The 15878-nt window shown below is 43.0% G+C and overlaps 1 protein-coding gene across 1 annotated transcript in view; it reads left to right on the top strand.

Moving 5' to 3' along the window:
* The first annotated feature begins 4562 nt into the window (after positions 1–4562).
* DYNC1H1 (dynein cytoplasmic 1 heavy chain 1) overlaps positions 4563–15878 on the top strand; it is a 44389-nt gene continuing 33073 nt past the window's right edge. Inside the window, exons 1-16 of the mRNA XM_065063462.1 lie at positions 4563–4908; positions 7636–7723; positions 8322–8495; positions 8716–8971; positions 9861–10047; positions 10227–10498; positions 10636–10863; positions 11374–12450; positions 12740–12919; positions 13516–13665; positions 13910–14056; positions 14192–14332; positions 14454–14630; positions 14732–14842; positions 14925–15044; positions 15267–15506. Coding sequence (XP_064919534.1) covers positions 4635–4908; positions 7636–7723; positions 8322–8495; positions 8716–8971; positions 9861–10047; positions 10227–10498; positions 10636–10863; positions 11374–12450; positions 12740–12919; positions 13516–13665; positions 13910–14056; positions 14192–14332; positions 14454–14630; positions 14732–14842; positions 14925–15044; positions 15267–15506 — 3822 coding nt within the window. The 5' untranslated portion in view covers positions 4563–4634. The remainder of the gene's footprint in view (positions 4909–7635; positions 7724–8321; positions 8496–8715; positions 8972–9860; positions 10048–10226; positions 10499–10635; positions 10864–11373; positions 12451–12739; positions 12920–13515; positions 13666–13909; positions 14057–14191; positions 14333–14453; positions 14631–14731; positions 14843–14924; positions 15045–15266; positions 15507–15878) is intronic.

The raw sequence follows: 15878 nt of genomic DNA, 5'->3' as shown, positions 1-15878 counted from the left end.
CTTGCTCATCATGAAAGTAAATTTAGCACAGGGAGTTTGGGGGGGGTGTTCAGATTATCATCGCTTGCCGAATCAGTGGTACACATTAATTTCATAAATTCCGCAAAAGAAAAGAAATATGGAAAGGCCATTACTAGAGAAGGAGGAATAATGGATATTCGATGGAAAAAGCCCACTTAACTTTTCAAACAATTATCAGTACTGAAAGGAATTCGATAGATCTCCAAATAGGAAAGATGTACCTTTCCTACCGTAATATTTTCCTCTGTAACGCTTCTGTACTGACAGGCTTCAAGCCAAGAGTGTGGTACATGGCGACATATATAGGTGATACATGGTCAGGTGGCAAAGATATAGGAAAAAAAGTCTGCAGTAGGAGTGGTCTTCCCTATGGAATCCATAGAAATCTTCAGAAGAACTAAGGTAATTGTATAAAGCTGACTTGCAGTGAGTGGTGGGGTTGGGGGGATTTGTAAGCCTGGGATCAGTATCTGACTAACTGACTTGAGTTAGAAATGTATTTGAGCTATAAATGAAGCCTTAGCTCGCTGAAATAATAGCGTGTTTTCTGCGTGAGCTCAGAAGTAAACTCATCACATGTACTGCCAAGCTTAATCATGAATCCAAAACTAGACATTGCAACAACTGAAAATTCAGTTCTACAGGTTGCAAAGCTAGGGCCAAGTACCTCTCAATATAATGTTTTAAAATACTGCCAGTAGGGATATTGTTTTCTATATAAATACCTTATTGAGTTGCACACATGTTCAGGGGGTGGGAGAGGTAGACTTAATCCTTTCTCCCTAAGGGAATTAAGCTTAAAGGCTTTGACCAACAACCATTTTGGCATCACTCGCTTGTCTTGGCTTTTTAGAAGTGAAAACGAAGGAGCTGGTGTGTAGTACAAGTATACTTGTGTTTGGAGGTTTTTTGATTTGTTTTATGGAGGCTATTTTAGTGCCTTGGAAACAGTACTTGCAGGAGATGGCTATGATTCCAGATTATCCAGAGGATTGTTCTGGATCCCATTATGGGCCATCCATCTAAAAGTGGAGCATTTCTGCTCCTTGAGTTTTGTCCTTAACTGTGCATAGTGATTGCGGAGGCTCAGACTGCATATAGCTAATGAAGAAATGCCATTCTAATTACCATATTGCTGTCTCCCTGGGTTACAGTTGTATTTATATGATGAGACTAGGCTTGAGCTGCCTCTACCTTACAAAATAAAACTTCGATGTACTGAAAAAATGTGTATGAAAGATCTCTCAAGGGAGAATTTACTGTGGAGCTAAAGAAGATAATATAATACCTAATTCCTTCCTCACATAACTGAAGAGCAGCATGACTGCAGCCAGCTTTCTCTGAGCAGTGATGTTGGGACCACGTTCACAAGCAGAGGACTGTACATGCCAAATGTGAAGTTTCGGAAGCATTTACCCTGAAGTGTCGTGGGGAGCAGGCTCCCACTGGTTTCCTACTGGGGGAGAAGAGTGTCCATATAATCTGCCTTGAGCTATTTTAGGCATTTTTGTGATCCAGAAGACCACACTAGTGGGGTTCATGCTGACATGAAGGCCTTGCCATAGCAGCAAATTTTCTAGTACTCTGGCTTAAGAATTAGAGATACACGAGGATTAGAGATGCGAAGGCAAGTGATTTCCTCTGACTGTTACTTGTTTGGCATTTCTAGCTTTGTTTTTGGCCTGAAATGCTACCAAAGTTTTTATTAAATATGGGGAAAATACAGCTGCCTTTTTTTTTTTCCTGAAGTTGTTCCTTTTATTATGCAAAAGGTTTTCTTTCTACATATGTTATATGACATTTGCCAGGAGCAAATCTTGTCTGGCTTGACAAGCCCTAGTTCTAATTCTCTGAAATACTCACATTTACTTAAATTATAGGGGAAATGTGTCATATTGGTAGTCTTGCATTTTGGATGGCTAATTTCAATGGCTTCTCCCATACCCGTGAGAAGGGCCAGGTCTTTGTGTAGCCAAGAAAAGGACATTCATAGTTAACCAGAGGTAGACCAGGACAAACTATTTTGCACCCTGATAGAGTAAACTGAAGTGTTTTCTCTCCACAGGCTTTAACCGAGCATGAGAACCTGTGCAAAAAAGCTCCTTTGTTTTGTCTTTGCTTCAGTTTCCTTTAATTACATCATCTTCCTCCCACTCCCTTTGTCAAAGTAGATAAGGCTAAAGTGATTAATGGAATACAAAGTGACCTACGCTGGCTTTTAGTTGCAAGTAGCCGAGCATTTAAGTATCAGAATCCTAGACTTGTTTTTTTATGTCATGAAGCCTTGCCACGCATGGAGTATTTCTGGTTTTATAACCTACAATAAGATGAGACTTGTTGGGGTTTTTGATGCTACTTTCTCTGTAATTCAGTGGCAATGTATATAAATAATTACTTACTTGAGTTATTTTTTACCTCTGTCTTGCTTCCTTCACCTTCCTTACTTCAGTCTCCCGATAGATACTTTTTTCCTGGCAGCAGTCTTAGAGTAATGAAATACTGTATCTTGCTTTGTAAGCTACAAAAATGTGACATTTTGGTGCAGCAGATGACTGCTGTTCTAGAAGAATGAGCATGTGAGCACTTGGAACCATAGCTTGAGCTGACTTCCTGAGAGAGGCCAAGCTATACTCAAGATGTATCTAGGTTGCTTGAGAGTATTATCAACACCATTTTAGCAAACACACTGAAGGCCAGAGTGTTCCTTTAACCTGTGTTTTTTGAATGCTTGGCTTGTACTGATACTTAGACATGGATGTAAGTAGGTAATTCTCCCCGCATTGGAAGGCAGTCCCAGGAAGGACCAATACAGGGTAGCCTCGGTGGAACTGAGACAGCCTAGCAAAGAAAGCTCTTTTTTTTTCATATGAAATGTAATCCTAACACATAACCTACATGTGTTAATAGAAAGATGATAGGGTGTGAGCAAACTAGACTTTGGAAAACAGAAATGTGTTGTATTAAACACTATCTCTGTAACTATATTCTGAAAATAGAATATTCAGGTGAGTATCTACGGCTATTTAAAAAAAAGGGCTTTCTAATAAGGTTAGGGAGAGAGGGGGGGAATTAAATGGTTTTGATTGGTTTTCTGTGAATCACCCCTATCAGTTCTGGTCCTTGTGATTGAATCTTAGTTGCTGAATAGATAATTTTTCCTTTCAGACAAGAATGTCTGAGATTTCTATTACTTGAGAAATCAGTGGTTTTTTTGAAGTTAAACTCCTGAACATCCTAGGAGCCTACTTGAGCATAGGCATGCTTATTTCCCAGTAGAAATGGAGGAGCTGGAGTATCTGTCTGGGGTTTCTGGGTTCCTGGTGTGCTAGCTGGAGATCTAGGCTTTAATGCTGAGTTACACTGGTGAGGTGGCTTACACGTCAGGACTTTGGCAGGTTATCCTACTCCAGTGCTCTTGTGTCTTGTGCAGAACATCTGAACAGATCCTGGGCCTGGGGCTTTCTGTGCATTTGCACGATATCCACCAGAGGAAATGCATGTGAGGTTCGATATGGTTGGTTTGCTTGGTTTTCTTTCTTGGGTCACATCCCCTTCTCCTCCTCCCTATTAAAAAATAAAATCAAAAGGGGTTGGGGGTTCAGTCTGTGGATCACTCAATGACTGCAATATACTTTTTGGGAATCAGTGGAATTGCTCTGGAACCTCTCTGCCACCTCCCCTATCCCAGGCACATTCAAATACCAGTGAGGACCAGGGCGGGGAGGGGAATAGTTTGGGCAATGAGGAACAGGATTGTCCATCCTACCAGCAGCCAAACAACTACACTGAGATACGGCAGGCACGGATGCGGCAACTGCAAGTCCCCGTTGGTGCTTTCAGTCCCTCCTGTGTTGTGCCCTTTGCTTTTGAGAAACAGTCTCTCAGGACACCGGGTTAAGGGTTGGGGTGCTGTGTCCATCGGTCTGCGAGCAGCAGGGCTGGCTGGGGGAGCTGGGCCGACAGCAGCGCGGGGTGACAGGGCAGGGGCTGCTGTGTCTGCTTTGCCTGGGATGGTGACAGGCTGGCCTGCTCCTCCCTTCATGAGGAAAGATGGCATTTGTACCACCTATTCTTACGGCTTCTGGGTTTATTTTCAACATGGAATCAACATTTCTATTCTTTGGACAAACAGGCTCCGGGGCAGGTCTATCTTTCCAGGTTAATGGGGCGGCAGTAGCAAATCCCCATCTCACCCGGCCCCTGCTGCCAGGGATGGGGGGCAGAGGGGAGCGGCCACTCCCCTTCCCTCGCCGCTCAGCTACCGCTCCCGTTGCAGAACAAACGCTTTGTAAATAGAGGGCTGGATGGGGCGCAGAGGAGGAGAACAAGCGACCCCTCCCCGGGCGAGGCTTCAGGGCCCCGCCCGCCCTCCGGCTCCCGCAGCGCCGGGGCGGCACCGCCCTTTCCCTCAGCGCCCAGCGCCGCCGGGATCTGCCGGGAGGCGGGCGGAGCCGCGGGCCGAGCCCTGGAGCCTCCCGCGGGGCGGGGGGCGTGGCGGCCTGTCCTTCCCGGCCCGCCCTTCCCAGCCTCCCCCGCGGCGGCAGGCGGGCCAGAGCCGGGGCGGCGGCTGAGCGGGTGGAGCGCGGCGCGCCTGCCGCTGTCTGTGCCTCGGCATGTCCGACTCCGGCGGCGGTGGGGGCGGTGGCCCCGGCGGCGGCGACGACGGCGGCATGGAGGTGTCGGGCTCGGCGGTGCAGAACGTGGCCGACGTGTCTGTGCTGCAGAAGCACCTGCGCAAGCTGGTGCCGCTGCTGCTGGAGGATGGCGGCGAAGCCCCGGCGGTGCTGGAGGCGGCGCTGGAGGAGAAGGGCGCCGTGGAGCATATGCGCAAGTTCCTCTCCGACCCGCAGGTGCACACGGTGCTGGTGGAGCGCTCCACCCTCAAAGGTGAGGCGGGAGCCGGGGCCGGGGCCGCCGCCGCGCTGGCAAAATGGCGGCGGCGCCGCCGGTGCCCGCCCGGAGCTGCCGCCCTGCTGCGGGGTGGGAGGAGCGCGGTGCCGCCGCCGCGGGGACTCTCCGCTCGGGGAGGCGCCGGGCTGCCGCGCTGCGGGCGGGGAGGCGGGGGAGGCCTCTCCGCGGGGCCGCTGTTACGCGAGGGCGGTGGCCGTGGCGCCCGGCCCGGCCTGCCCCGTTGTTCTTGTTGTGCGGGTGCGGGGCTGGAGCTGACGCTGCCCGGCGGCCCGGGGGCGGCGCACGGCGGGGCTGCGGGCCCGGCAGCCGGAGTGCTGCGGTGTCGGCTGTTCCGCTGGGAAAGGCACCGAAAGTGCTTCGTCAGTGCGGCCTCCCTGCTGCTGCTTGGCCAGCTGAATGACCGGCCTCCAACACAACAAAACCAAAAAAGCCTGCAGGGTGGGGCCAAAAAAGCGCACCTGAATCAGCCTGTAAAAAGTGCTTTTCCATGGTAAATTAGGAAGACTCTGCAGTTCATGAATCAAGATGTGGACCTTGCAGTGTCTTTGTTTAGTTAGCAAAACCCGGAAGCCGTGCTGCTTGTAAAAACCTCATTGAATGGTGCGTTAAATATCACAGCTAAGTTGACGCTTTGACTTAAGAAACATCTTCGTCAGTTACATGTTGCTGTTCCTGACTCGATTTGTTTCAAGAACGGCTTTTTATTGTCAACAGATCTGTTGTTAAGTAAGCACTTACTGTCGCAGAATCCATCCTAACAAACAATAGTAAAATATAACTAGGCTTCATTGATAACACACTTAATATTAAACAAGACCTACAGTCTGTATATGGCTACATGCCTGCCAGGCTGACTTTGCAAAATTTCAGTATTAAAATTCCAAATCTCTACTCCTAGGATGCTGTTGGTTCAGTCCCTATAGATGTATATCAGAACATCGTACAGTCATACTTCATATTGCGTTATTTAACACGTCAGCCGCCGCAGTGTAAGAGACTGGATATATGCCCTGCAGCTCCTGCACGCTGAGGGAAGCATGCACAAAATTCTTGTACTTGCTGACTGTTCACTGTGAACTTAAATACAGGATGTTTTGAGCAACATCTTATCTTGTGCCTGTTTCCACTAATTGTACCCTTCCTTCTCCTTCCAAAGTTTGAGACTTCTTTTTGAGCAGGGATAGTGCTAGAAATTTCTAGAGGGGAGAAAAAGAACAGTCTTTATGAATTCATGATACAGTGGTTCATAAGATTTAAAGAAACATCCATTGGATGTTAATAGACTATACAGACGATTTCTAAATTTCCTTTCGTGTCTGGCCCATGAGGTTGGTTTTCCTTAGTTCAGGCTGGAAGTAATGAAAGAGTGGTGATCAGTTATCTCCAGACTTGTTGCATAGGTCTATAAGTAAGGTTAAAAACAAATTGAGGCACTTATTACATGCTTTAAAAGCTAAATACTGCTTTACTCTGGGTAGAAGGCATTCCCGTCTATATCTTTGGGTCTAAAAGCAGTTATTTGGAAAGAGTGGATTATCTGATTGACAGGCGGTCTTCAAACTTAACAGATTCAGAGCATCCAGCACCATATGGAGCTCTTGTTTTTTCTGGCACTATTACAAACGGTATTATTGAAACTTGTGCATGGACTAGATTGTGTGAAGAAAATTGTTGAACACAAGTACAGTGAAAGAGAAGCCATATTTCTGAGAAATGAAACCTGCTATGAGCTGTTGTGAGCTACACAGGCTGTCGACAGCTTTTGTCCGGGTTCCCCTGGGGTCTGGTGCGTTGTTTTGTGACCCGGCTTCTGGTGCTTGACACTGCAAATGTGACACCGTGAGGCTGTGTCTCCTGTGAAGGGCCAAGTGAAATGAAAGCAGGATAAGAGTCTGCTGTAGTGTGGTCAGAGTGTGTCCGCAACGGGGAGTAACCTTCTGCACTGAAACCACTGCATTGCAGCACAACTGCTGCCATGCCCAGCACTTACGTCATCTGTGATACGCTGGCTGTGGTAATGCCTGAGTACTTCCCATAGCTTGGGCTTTTTTTTATTCAGAGACTCAATTTCCAAATCACTTCAAAGAAAAAGTCTGAAAATACAAAGCAACCTTTAAAATTAAAAACCAGCTGTTATCTTGTGCCTGTTTCCACTAATTGTACCCTTCCTTCTCCTTCCAAAGTTTGAGACTTCTTTTTCAGCAGGGATAGTGCTAGAAATTTCTAGAGGGGAGAAAAAGAACAGTCTTTATGAATTCATGATACAGTGGTTCATAAGATTTAAAGAAACATCCATTGGATGTTAATAGACTATACAGACGATTTCTAAATTTCCTTTTGTGTCTGGCCCATGAGGTTGGTTTTCCTTAGTTCAGGCTGGAAGTAATGAAAGAGTGGTGATCAGTTAGCAGTGTATCTCTACAAGTAAATGCACATTCTGTATTGCAGATTTCTCTCTTAGAATGTGAGTTGCAGTTTGTTTGTTGTAATGTTTTATAATTTTTTTATAGCATCCTAAAAAAGTTAATGTGGCTTTGTTACAAAACAATTAACCCACTCTGAATCTGAGGGATGTTGCAAGCTAAATTTAAGTTAGTGTAGAAATTAAAGGTTAAAAATATCTGGTAATAGCAGAAGATGGTTAAGAGAAAGCTGTAGATGCCTTAGAAATAAAATATTTCTTATATAGCGTATCTTTTGCAGAGGATGTGGGAGATGAAGGAGAAGAGGAAAAAGAGTTCATTTCCTACAGTATCAGCACTGACATTCATTATGGAATAAAATCAAACAGGTGAGTTAGTAAAATAGATCTTGACATTTTTACCCTATGAATGCAAAACCTACACAAGCAGATTTACCTGCTTTACCTACAAATTTACCTCCAATTCATGTAGTGCTTCATGCTTTTTTTATTTCCAATTCTGAGAGGGCAATAGCTTTTCAAAGTGGAGGCTCTGATAAAACAAGGATGTATCACGAGGCTGAAAGGACTTGGGACTTAAAGCTCTGAGGTTAAAGAAGCAAAGTCTTATTAATTTGGTGTACATGCAAATGTAACATACGCACCTGGGGTGCAGTGATCTTTGGTTATGCCTGACTCTTTCATATGTGTCACCTTTGTGCATATTTAACTCGGAAGCTTCATAAAATGTGTCCCTCTTTAGTGTGGCTGTACTGCAGAGTCGTTGTTGATAGCTAAGTTTGGCTGATTACTGAAGTATAAAGATGTATTTATGGGAATACTTGTATTCTTAGAAGAAAGATTATAACGTATGATGATGCAGGATAGCGTTTGACTGCTGTGACCTGAACTCAGTCAGATTAAAGCAATTTTAACTGTCACTTAAGTTTCAGATGCTTAGTTGGTAACTCTCTTCTCTGTTCTGCAGCCTGGCGTTCATTAAGCGCACACCAGTGATTGATGCCGACAAACCAGTGTCTTCTCAACTGAGAGTGCTCACGCTCAGTGAAGATTCTCCGTACGAAACGTTACACTCTTTCATCAGCAATGCTGTTGCTCCCTTTTTCAAGTCCTATATCAGAGAATCTGGCAAAGCAGACAGGTAATTCAGTATAAATACTGCACTTCTCTGCTAATGAATTCAAAGAGGTGTTTAATGAAAAAAAAAAAAGGTGTTCAAGGCAAGTAACGTGAAATTCTTTAAGCACACAGTTGCATACGATGCTGTTGCTGATTCTGGGGAAGCGGTTCAGATGGTTTAAATGTGTTGTGGATGGTTTTTGTTTTGGCTTTTTATATGGAAACAACTGTGTTCTTTTCAGGGATGGAGATAAGATGGCTCCTTCAGTGGAGAAGAAGATTGCAGAACTTGAAATGGGCCTCTTGCATCTGCAGCAGAATATTGAAATTCCAGAGATTAGTCTGCCAATTCATGCTACCATTACTAATGTTGCCAAGCAGTGTTACGAACGCGGAGAAAAACCAAAGGTTACAGATTTTGGTGAGAAGGCTGAGGATCCTTTATTCCTCAACCAGCTACAATCTGGAGTCAACCGCTGGATTAGAGAGATACAAAAGGTACAAAAAAAAAAAGTACTAGACTATGTGATAAGAGCTTCTGTGTAGTACAGTGTAGGTTCTTCACAGTTTAACTGGTAAAATACTTCTCCATGCGGGATACTATGAAGATCTGAGACCAGTTTTCTGAGTCACCAGATATGCTAGTCTAAATTAGACTAAGTCTAATTCTAGATGAAGCTAAGCCTAGTCTAAATTTAAAGTCCAGTGTAAATTGTTCTGCGGGTAGCTGAAAGCACGACTGTTTTCTCTCTGTTGTAATAGACTCATGTAACTGGCAATAACCTCATGAAGTTTGTAACTATTATTCAAATCTTTACAGCAGATTAAGAGTAACAGGTTCTTGTTTGGTTTTGTTATTTCCCCGGATGCATCCAGAACGACTTCAGAACGCTTGCTCCAGTCCTGTCATGTAGCCTCTCGTACTCCTGCCTGTTACTTCTCAAAAGAACTCTGCTGTTCTGCTGTCACCCAGAAATAACAGCTCAGATACTATTCTGGCTTTTTTTCATCCATGGGCTCATGGAAGAACGGTGTTTTTTCTTGCTCCAGAACATAAAACATTTGTTTTCTTGCCTAGCTCATCTGTCATTAACTAGAATACAGACATCAATCAGGAAAGCAGACAGGTGACCTTTTTAGGCTACACTGAAGATGTTACCTGGAGGTCCCAAACGCTGACCTTTAGGACCACTGGAATTTGATGCTGTTTGTGCTGCGGTTCCTACACTTCTCACAGAATGAGTGCCAAAACTGTCTGATGTTAGATTATTAAAACTTAGTAGATGTTACATGCTTCAATTGTATTTAGCAATAGGGCAAGTTTTTGCAGTTGAAACATATAAATTAAATGCTTTTCTCCCTCTCTTCTCTTCCTAATACTTTTAAGGTGACCAAATTAGATCGAGATCCTGCATCAGGCACTGCATTACAGGAGATAAGCTTCTGGTTAAATTTGGAACGGGCACTGTATCGCATTCAGGAAAAACGTGAAAGTCCAGAAGTTCTTCTAACTCTGGATATTCTGAAACATGGCAAACGTTTTCATGCAACTGTCAGCTTTGATACAGACACAGGTAAAATGTCTGTTCAAGACAATTTTTCACAACTATTCTACGGAACTTAAGCTGTTATGAAATTTGAATGTTGTGGTACAAAGAACAATGCTGTTTAGAGTCTAATTAAAGCTGTTGTCTTATATAGATTTGATTAATGAAATGAAAAGTTCTATTCAAAATCTTTTCTGTACTTTTAGGTCTAAAACAGGCTCTAGAAACGGTGAATGACTATAATCCACTGATGAAAGACTTTCCACTGAATGACTTACTATCTGCTACTGAGCTGGACAAAATAAGGCAGGCCCTTGTTGCAATATTTACCCACTTGAGAAAAATCAGAAACACAAAATACCCAATACAAAGGGCATTGCGTTTAGTGGAGGCTATTTCAAGAGATCTGAGCTCTCAGCTGCTTAAAGTGTTGGGAACCAGGAAACTGATGCATGTTGCCTATGAAGAATTTGAAAAGGTATGTTCGTGGTTTTCTTGCACCAGCAGCTGTATTTTTGCATCATGGCACTGGTGGATGTGGTTTTGCATCAAATAGTGACTTCCAGGAAGCATTTCATTTAGGAGCTAAAATTCCTGTTCTGAAATTCTCTCCAGGTAATGGTTGCGTGCTTTGAAGTTTTCCAAACCTGGGATGATGAATATGAGAAGCTACAAGTTCTGCTGAGAGATATTGTGAAAAGAAAAAGGGAAGAGAACTTGAAGATGGTGTGGCGGATCAATCCTGCTCATAGGAAGCTCCAGGGTCGTCTTGATCAAATGAGGAAATTCAGGCGTCAGCATGAGCAGCTGAGGGCGGTTATTGTGAGAGTCTTGAGACCTCAGGTAATATTCTTGGACATTATCAGACAGAAAACCTGTGCAGCTTCTTCAACAGTGTTCAGCTTCACGAGTGTTGGCTGTTGCTTTAAAACGTTACAACACAGAACTAATCTAACATTCTCTCTTGCTGTCTGCTTTCCAAAATAGTCTGGTTTTGAACCCTTGCTAATAGGCTTAGCTTTAATTCTCCTCATACTTCCACACTACATGACCATGCTCATGTTAGTAGACACAGCAAGTCCAGACTTAATGTAGAGGAGATTAATAAGTGTGCAAATACTTGAGCTTAGCTAAACCACAGTGGAAAATGAGATTATGCTGCACAGTAGGGGAAGTTTGTGAAATAACTGTTGCCCCAGTCCTAGTAGAACTTAAACTTGAAACGTCTGAAAGCTTGTTAAGGATTTGGTACTAATTTGTAGATCTTTTGCAATGCTTGTTAGAAGACTAGGTTTAGCTATTTGTAGGTAAAGTTTGAAGCATCCAACTTGCTAAACTCTGATTTTAATGCAGGTAACTGCTGTTGCCCAGCAAAATCAAGGAGAGGTCCCTGAACCACAGGATATGAAAGTAGCAGAAGTCCTTTTTGATGCTGCAGATGCTAATGCGATTGAAGAAGTCAATCTTGCTTATGAGAATGTTAAGGAAGTGGATGGGTTAGATGTTTCCAAAGAAGGTACAGAAGCCTGGGAGGCAGCAATGAAACGATACGATGAAAGAATTGATAGAGTTGAAACACGAATAACGGCCCGTTTGAGAGACCAGCTTGGTACAGCAAAGAATGCCAATGAAATGTTCAGAATCTTCTCTCGGTTTAATGCTTTGTTTGTCAGACCTCACATTCGCGGTGCCATTCGTGAATACCAAACACAATTGATCCAGCGCGTTAAAGATGATATTGAGTCTCTTCATGACAAATTTAAAGTACAATACCCACAGAGTCAAGCTTGTAAAATGAGTCACGTTCGTGACTTGCCGCCTGTGTCTGGGTCTATAATTTGGGCAAAGCAGATTGACAGACAGCTCACTGCTTACATGAAGCGTGTTGAGGATGTCCTTGGCAAAGGCTGGGAGAACCACGTGGAAGGTCAGAAGCTAAAGCAGGATGGAGATAGCTTTCGCATGAAGCTCAACACTCAGGAGATCTTTGATGACTGGGCAAGAAAAGTTCAGCAACGCAATCTTGGTGTGTCTGGTCGTATTTTCACCATCGAAAGCACTCGTGTCAGAGGTCGAACTGGAAATGTCCTGAAACTGAAAGTTAACTTCCTCCCAGAAATAATTACACTTTCAAAAGAAGTCCGAAACCTGAAGTGGCTTGGTTTCCGTGTTCCACTAGCGATTGTCAACAAAGCTCACCAAGCAAACCAGCTCTATCCATTTGCTATTTCCCTCATTGAAAGTGTCCGTACATATGAACGGACATGTGAGAAAGTAGAAGAGCGTAACACTATCTCACTTCTGGTTGCTGGCTTGAAGAAAGAGGTGCAGGCTTTGATTGCAGAAGGAATTGCACTTGTGTGGGAATCATACAAGCTTGATCCATATGTACAGCGCTTAGCTGAGACTGTCTTCAGTTTCCAGGAAAAGGTTTGTTTTATCTTTCAAATTCTGCGAAATTTGTACATTTATACTTCAGTTAATGGGGGGTTAACCAGAAATGGAATCGGAAAGCTGATGACCTGTTTGATAGCTCTTTGGTTAAGAAGCTGGTTGAGTTGGCACCAGCTGGCCAGCTGAATGGATCTTTTAGTGCTACTAAAATTGGTAGACTTGCTGCATGCAAATAAAGACAAGTGACTAGCCATTACTGCATAGTTATTGGTGCCTCTATCTAACCTGTCAAACTAAACATCCTACTTTTCCTAAACCATTTTAGGTGGATGATTTGCTCATTATTGAAGAGAAAATAGACCTGGAAGTGAGATCGTTGGAAACATGCATGTATGATCACAAGACTTTCTCCGAAATCTTGAACAGAGTTCAGAAAGCGGTGGATGACTTAAATCTTCATTCATATTCAAATTTGCCGATCTGGGTCAATAAATTGGATATGGAGGTAGGTTTGAGGTCAAGAAGTAGTATAAATTTAGAGAAAGCTTATTGATCAGGTTCAAAATGAGTTTTGATTACACTCTTCATGGATACCCATGGAAAAATTCTTTCTCCCCATTTTCTGCACACTGAAAATGCACTGGAATTTTCAGAAGATGCAAGACCTGTTTGGTTTTAGCTTTTGATCTTTGGGGTCAATGAATTTCAGGGGAGTTTTTTCCTTTGAAGAAAAAAGTTTGGTACAGCTTGACTGCCTAGAAGGTGCTGGGGTGCAAGGTAGATAAAGGGCGGTCAAAATCAGCTATGCTGGTAGCAAAGATTCATTACCTTCATATTGTTTGGTTCTGCCGGTTAAGTTTCAGGTTATTGGGCACTAGACCAACTTCAAAGCAGTTAAAATTGTTTAGTTCCGCTTAAGTCCATGAGGACTTGAGAAGCTTTGAATTGATATTCAGTGAAAATTTTCCAAACCTCTTAAACCTCTTTAGTAACTTAGTAAAGGAGCACGCTATGGTGCCTGGTGTCGGAATATATTGATAGTGGGAATCTTTATGCAGTGAATATGTAGCTTTTTCCTCCAATGTGGCTTAATTTCTTTAGATTGAAAGAATCCTGGGAGTTCGTTTGCAAGCTGGACTGAGGGCCTGGACCCAAGTTCTTCTTGGACAAGCAGATGACAAAGCAGAAGTTGACATGGACACAGACGCTCCTCAAGTGAGCCATAAGCCTGGTGGCGAACCCAAGATCAAAGTAAGTTTTGTTGGGGGCTTTTTTGTTGTTTTTTCCCTTACTGTCAGTTACTTAATGTGAGAATTATATCTGAAGCTTATATGGGAGATAAATTCTTTCGCATCTAGTTTTGGAGGAATACCTGCCTTCTCCCATTTAAGTGTAAGCTGATTTTTCAAAAATTTTCTGCTTCTTGAAGTCCAAAATTCTTGTCTACTTGTAGTACTATCTGCCAGTAAAACTGCGTGTGTTACTGTTTCTGCAGAACATTGTACATGAACTGAGAATAACCAACCAGGTGATATACTTGAACCCACCAATTGAAGAGTGTAGATACAAACTTTATCAAGAAATGTTTTCTTGGAAGATGGTAATTCTGTCGCTACCAAGAATTCAAAGTCAGAGGTATCAGGTAAGTGTAATGAAGTCTGAACAATTATTTTAACTTCACAATTAATTGTGCTCAATGTTTTAGTCTGTTGCTCAAGGATTGAATCTGACTACCCTGGAAATTCATGTATATCACACATGTAATTGTGGTCCTTAGGTTGGAGTGCATTATGAGCTGTCTGAGGAAGAAAAATTCTATCGTAATGCATTGACAAGGATGCCTGATGGCCCTGCAGCTTTGGAGGAGTCATACTCTGCTGTCATGGGAATTGTGACTGAAGTGGAGCAGTATGTCAAGGTAGGAGGCTGACACCATGTACTGCTACAACTAAAATGAATATCAGTTTTCCTAGGGGTTTAGAGGATGTCTTTTGGAATATACTGAAGAAGTTCTGAACATTGTGTAATACCTCAACTAGGTTTGGCTGCAGTACCAGTGTCTGTGGGATATGCAGGCTGAAAACATCTACAACCGTCTTGGAGAAGACCTGAATAAGTGGCAAGCTCTTTTAGTTCAGATAAGAAAGGCAAGAGGAACGTTTGACAATGCAGAAACCAGAAAGGAATTTGGACCTGTCGTCATAGACTACGGCAAGGTAAGAAATTGTAATAATTGTTTGTGATAAATGCATTAAATTTCAAAATGGATGTATAACAGAAAATAGCAAGGCCAACAAATTACTATATTCAATTGTAGGTACAATCAAAGGTGAACTTGAAATACGACTCCTGGCACAAGGAAGTGCTCAGCAAATTCGGACAAATGCTTGGTCAGAATATGACAGAGTTTCATTCACAAATTTCTAAGGTAAGACAAGTCCAAACTCCAGTTTTTCACTTCTGGATCAACTGTTCTAGACTTCTAAAACGTTGATTTGTGCCCCAAACAGTCCCGTCAAGAACTGGAGCAGCATTCAGTGGACACTGCCAGCACATCAGATGCAGTGACATTCATCACATATGTGCAGTCCCTGAAACGTAAAATCAAGCAGTTTGAGAAGCAAGTTGAGGTATGTTGTCTTGCTAACGATTCTTACTTCTGGAAAAGTCAGGCTTAGCCCTTAAGGTGCAGCTTCATGATATTGAAGTTTTCTTGAGAACAGACTTGAACTTAATATCCTGAGGAATCCTGTGAACTCTGTAGTGACAACTTGTTAAAGTATATTGAGTATTTAGCCTTGCGACTTAAGTTAGTTTTGTCCTTTTAACTTAACAATTGCTGTCTCTTGTAGCTTTATCGCAACGGTCAGCGCTTGCTTGAGAAACAAAGGTTCCAGTTTCCATCCTCTTGGCTCTACATTGACAATATTGAAGGAGAATGGGGTGCCTTCAATGACATCATGCGTAGAAAGGATTCTGCCATTCAACAACAAGTAGCAAATTTGCAGATGAAGATAGTTCAAGAGGATCGTGCAGTGGAGAGCCGAACAACTGACTTGCTAACAGACTGGGAGAAAACAAAGCCTGTAACAGTAAGTAGTGATGTTTAGTACTCATCCAGCAAATGAGGCAGATTCTCTGCATTCAATATGAAGCAGGCAATTTATTTTTATGGGGTTATTTTGTAGTTTTTCATTTTAGATGATGGTAAAAGTCTTTTTTGAGGGTTCTATAGTAATTTGCTAATGCAAATTTATTTTTTTCTGGGGAAGTGGCAGAGGGAGATTTACCCTTAAAATGTAGGCCTCTGTTAGGTGCAAAAAGCAAGATTATTTTAGTTACTTCAGGTTTGGCTGAAACAAGAGATATGTTGGAGGCATGCGTGTAGCAGGATTCGGAAGCAAGCTGCTTTATTGTCCCACCCCCTTCCTTTTTTTTAATCTGAAGTGATTTTTAGTAAAGCC

Source organism: Columba livia, chromosome 5 (assembly GCF_036013475.1).
Source record: "Columba livia isolate bColLiv1 breed racing homer chromosome 5, bColLiv1.pat.W.v2, whole genome shotgun sequence".
In the NCBI taxonomy this organism is placed as follows: Eukaryota; Metazoa; Chordata; class Aves; order Columbiformes; family Columbidae; genus Columba; species Columba livia.
This window is presented reverse-complemented; position numbering and strand designations above follow the sequence as displayed.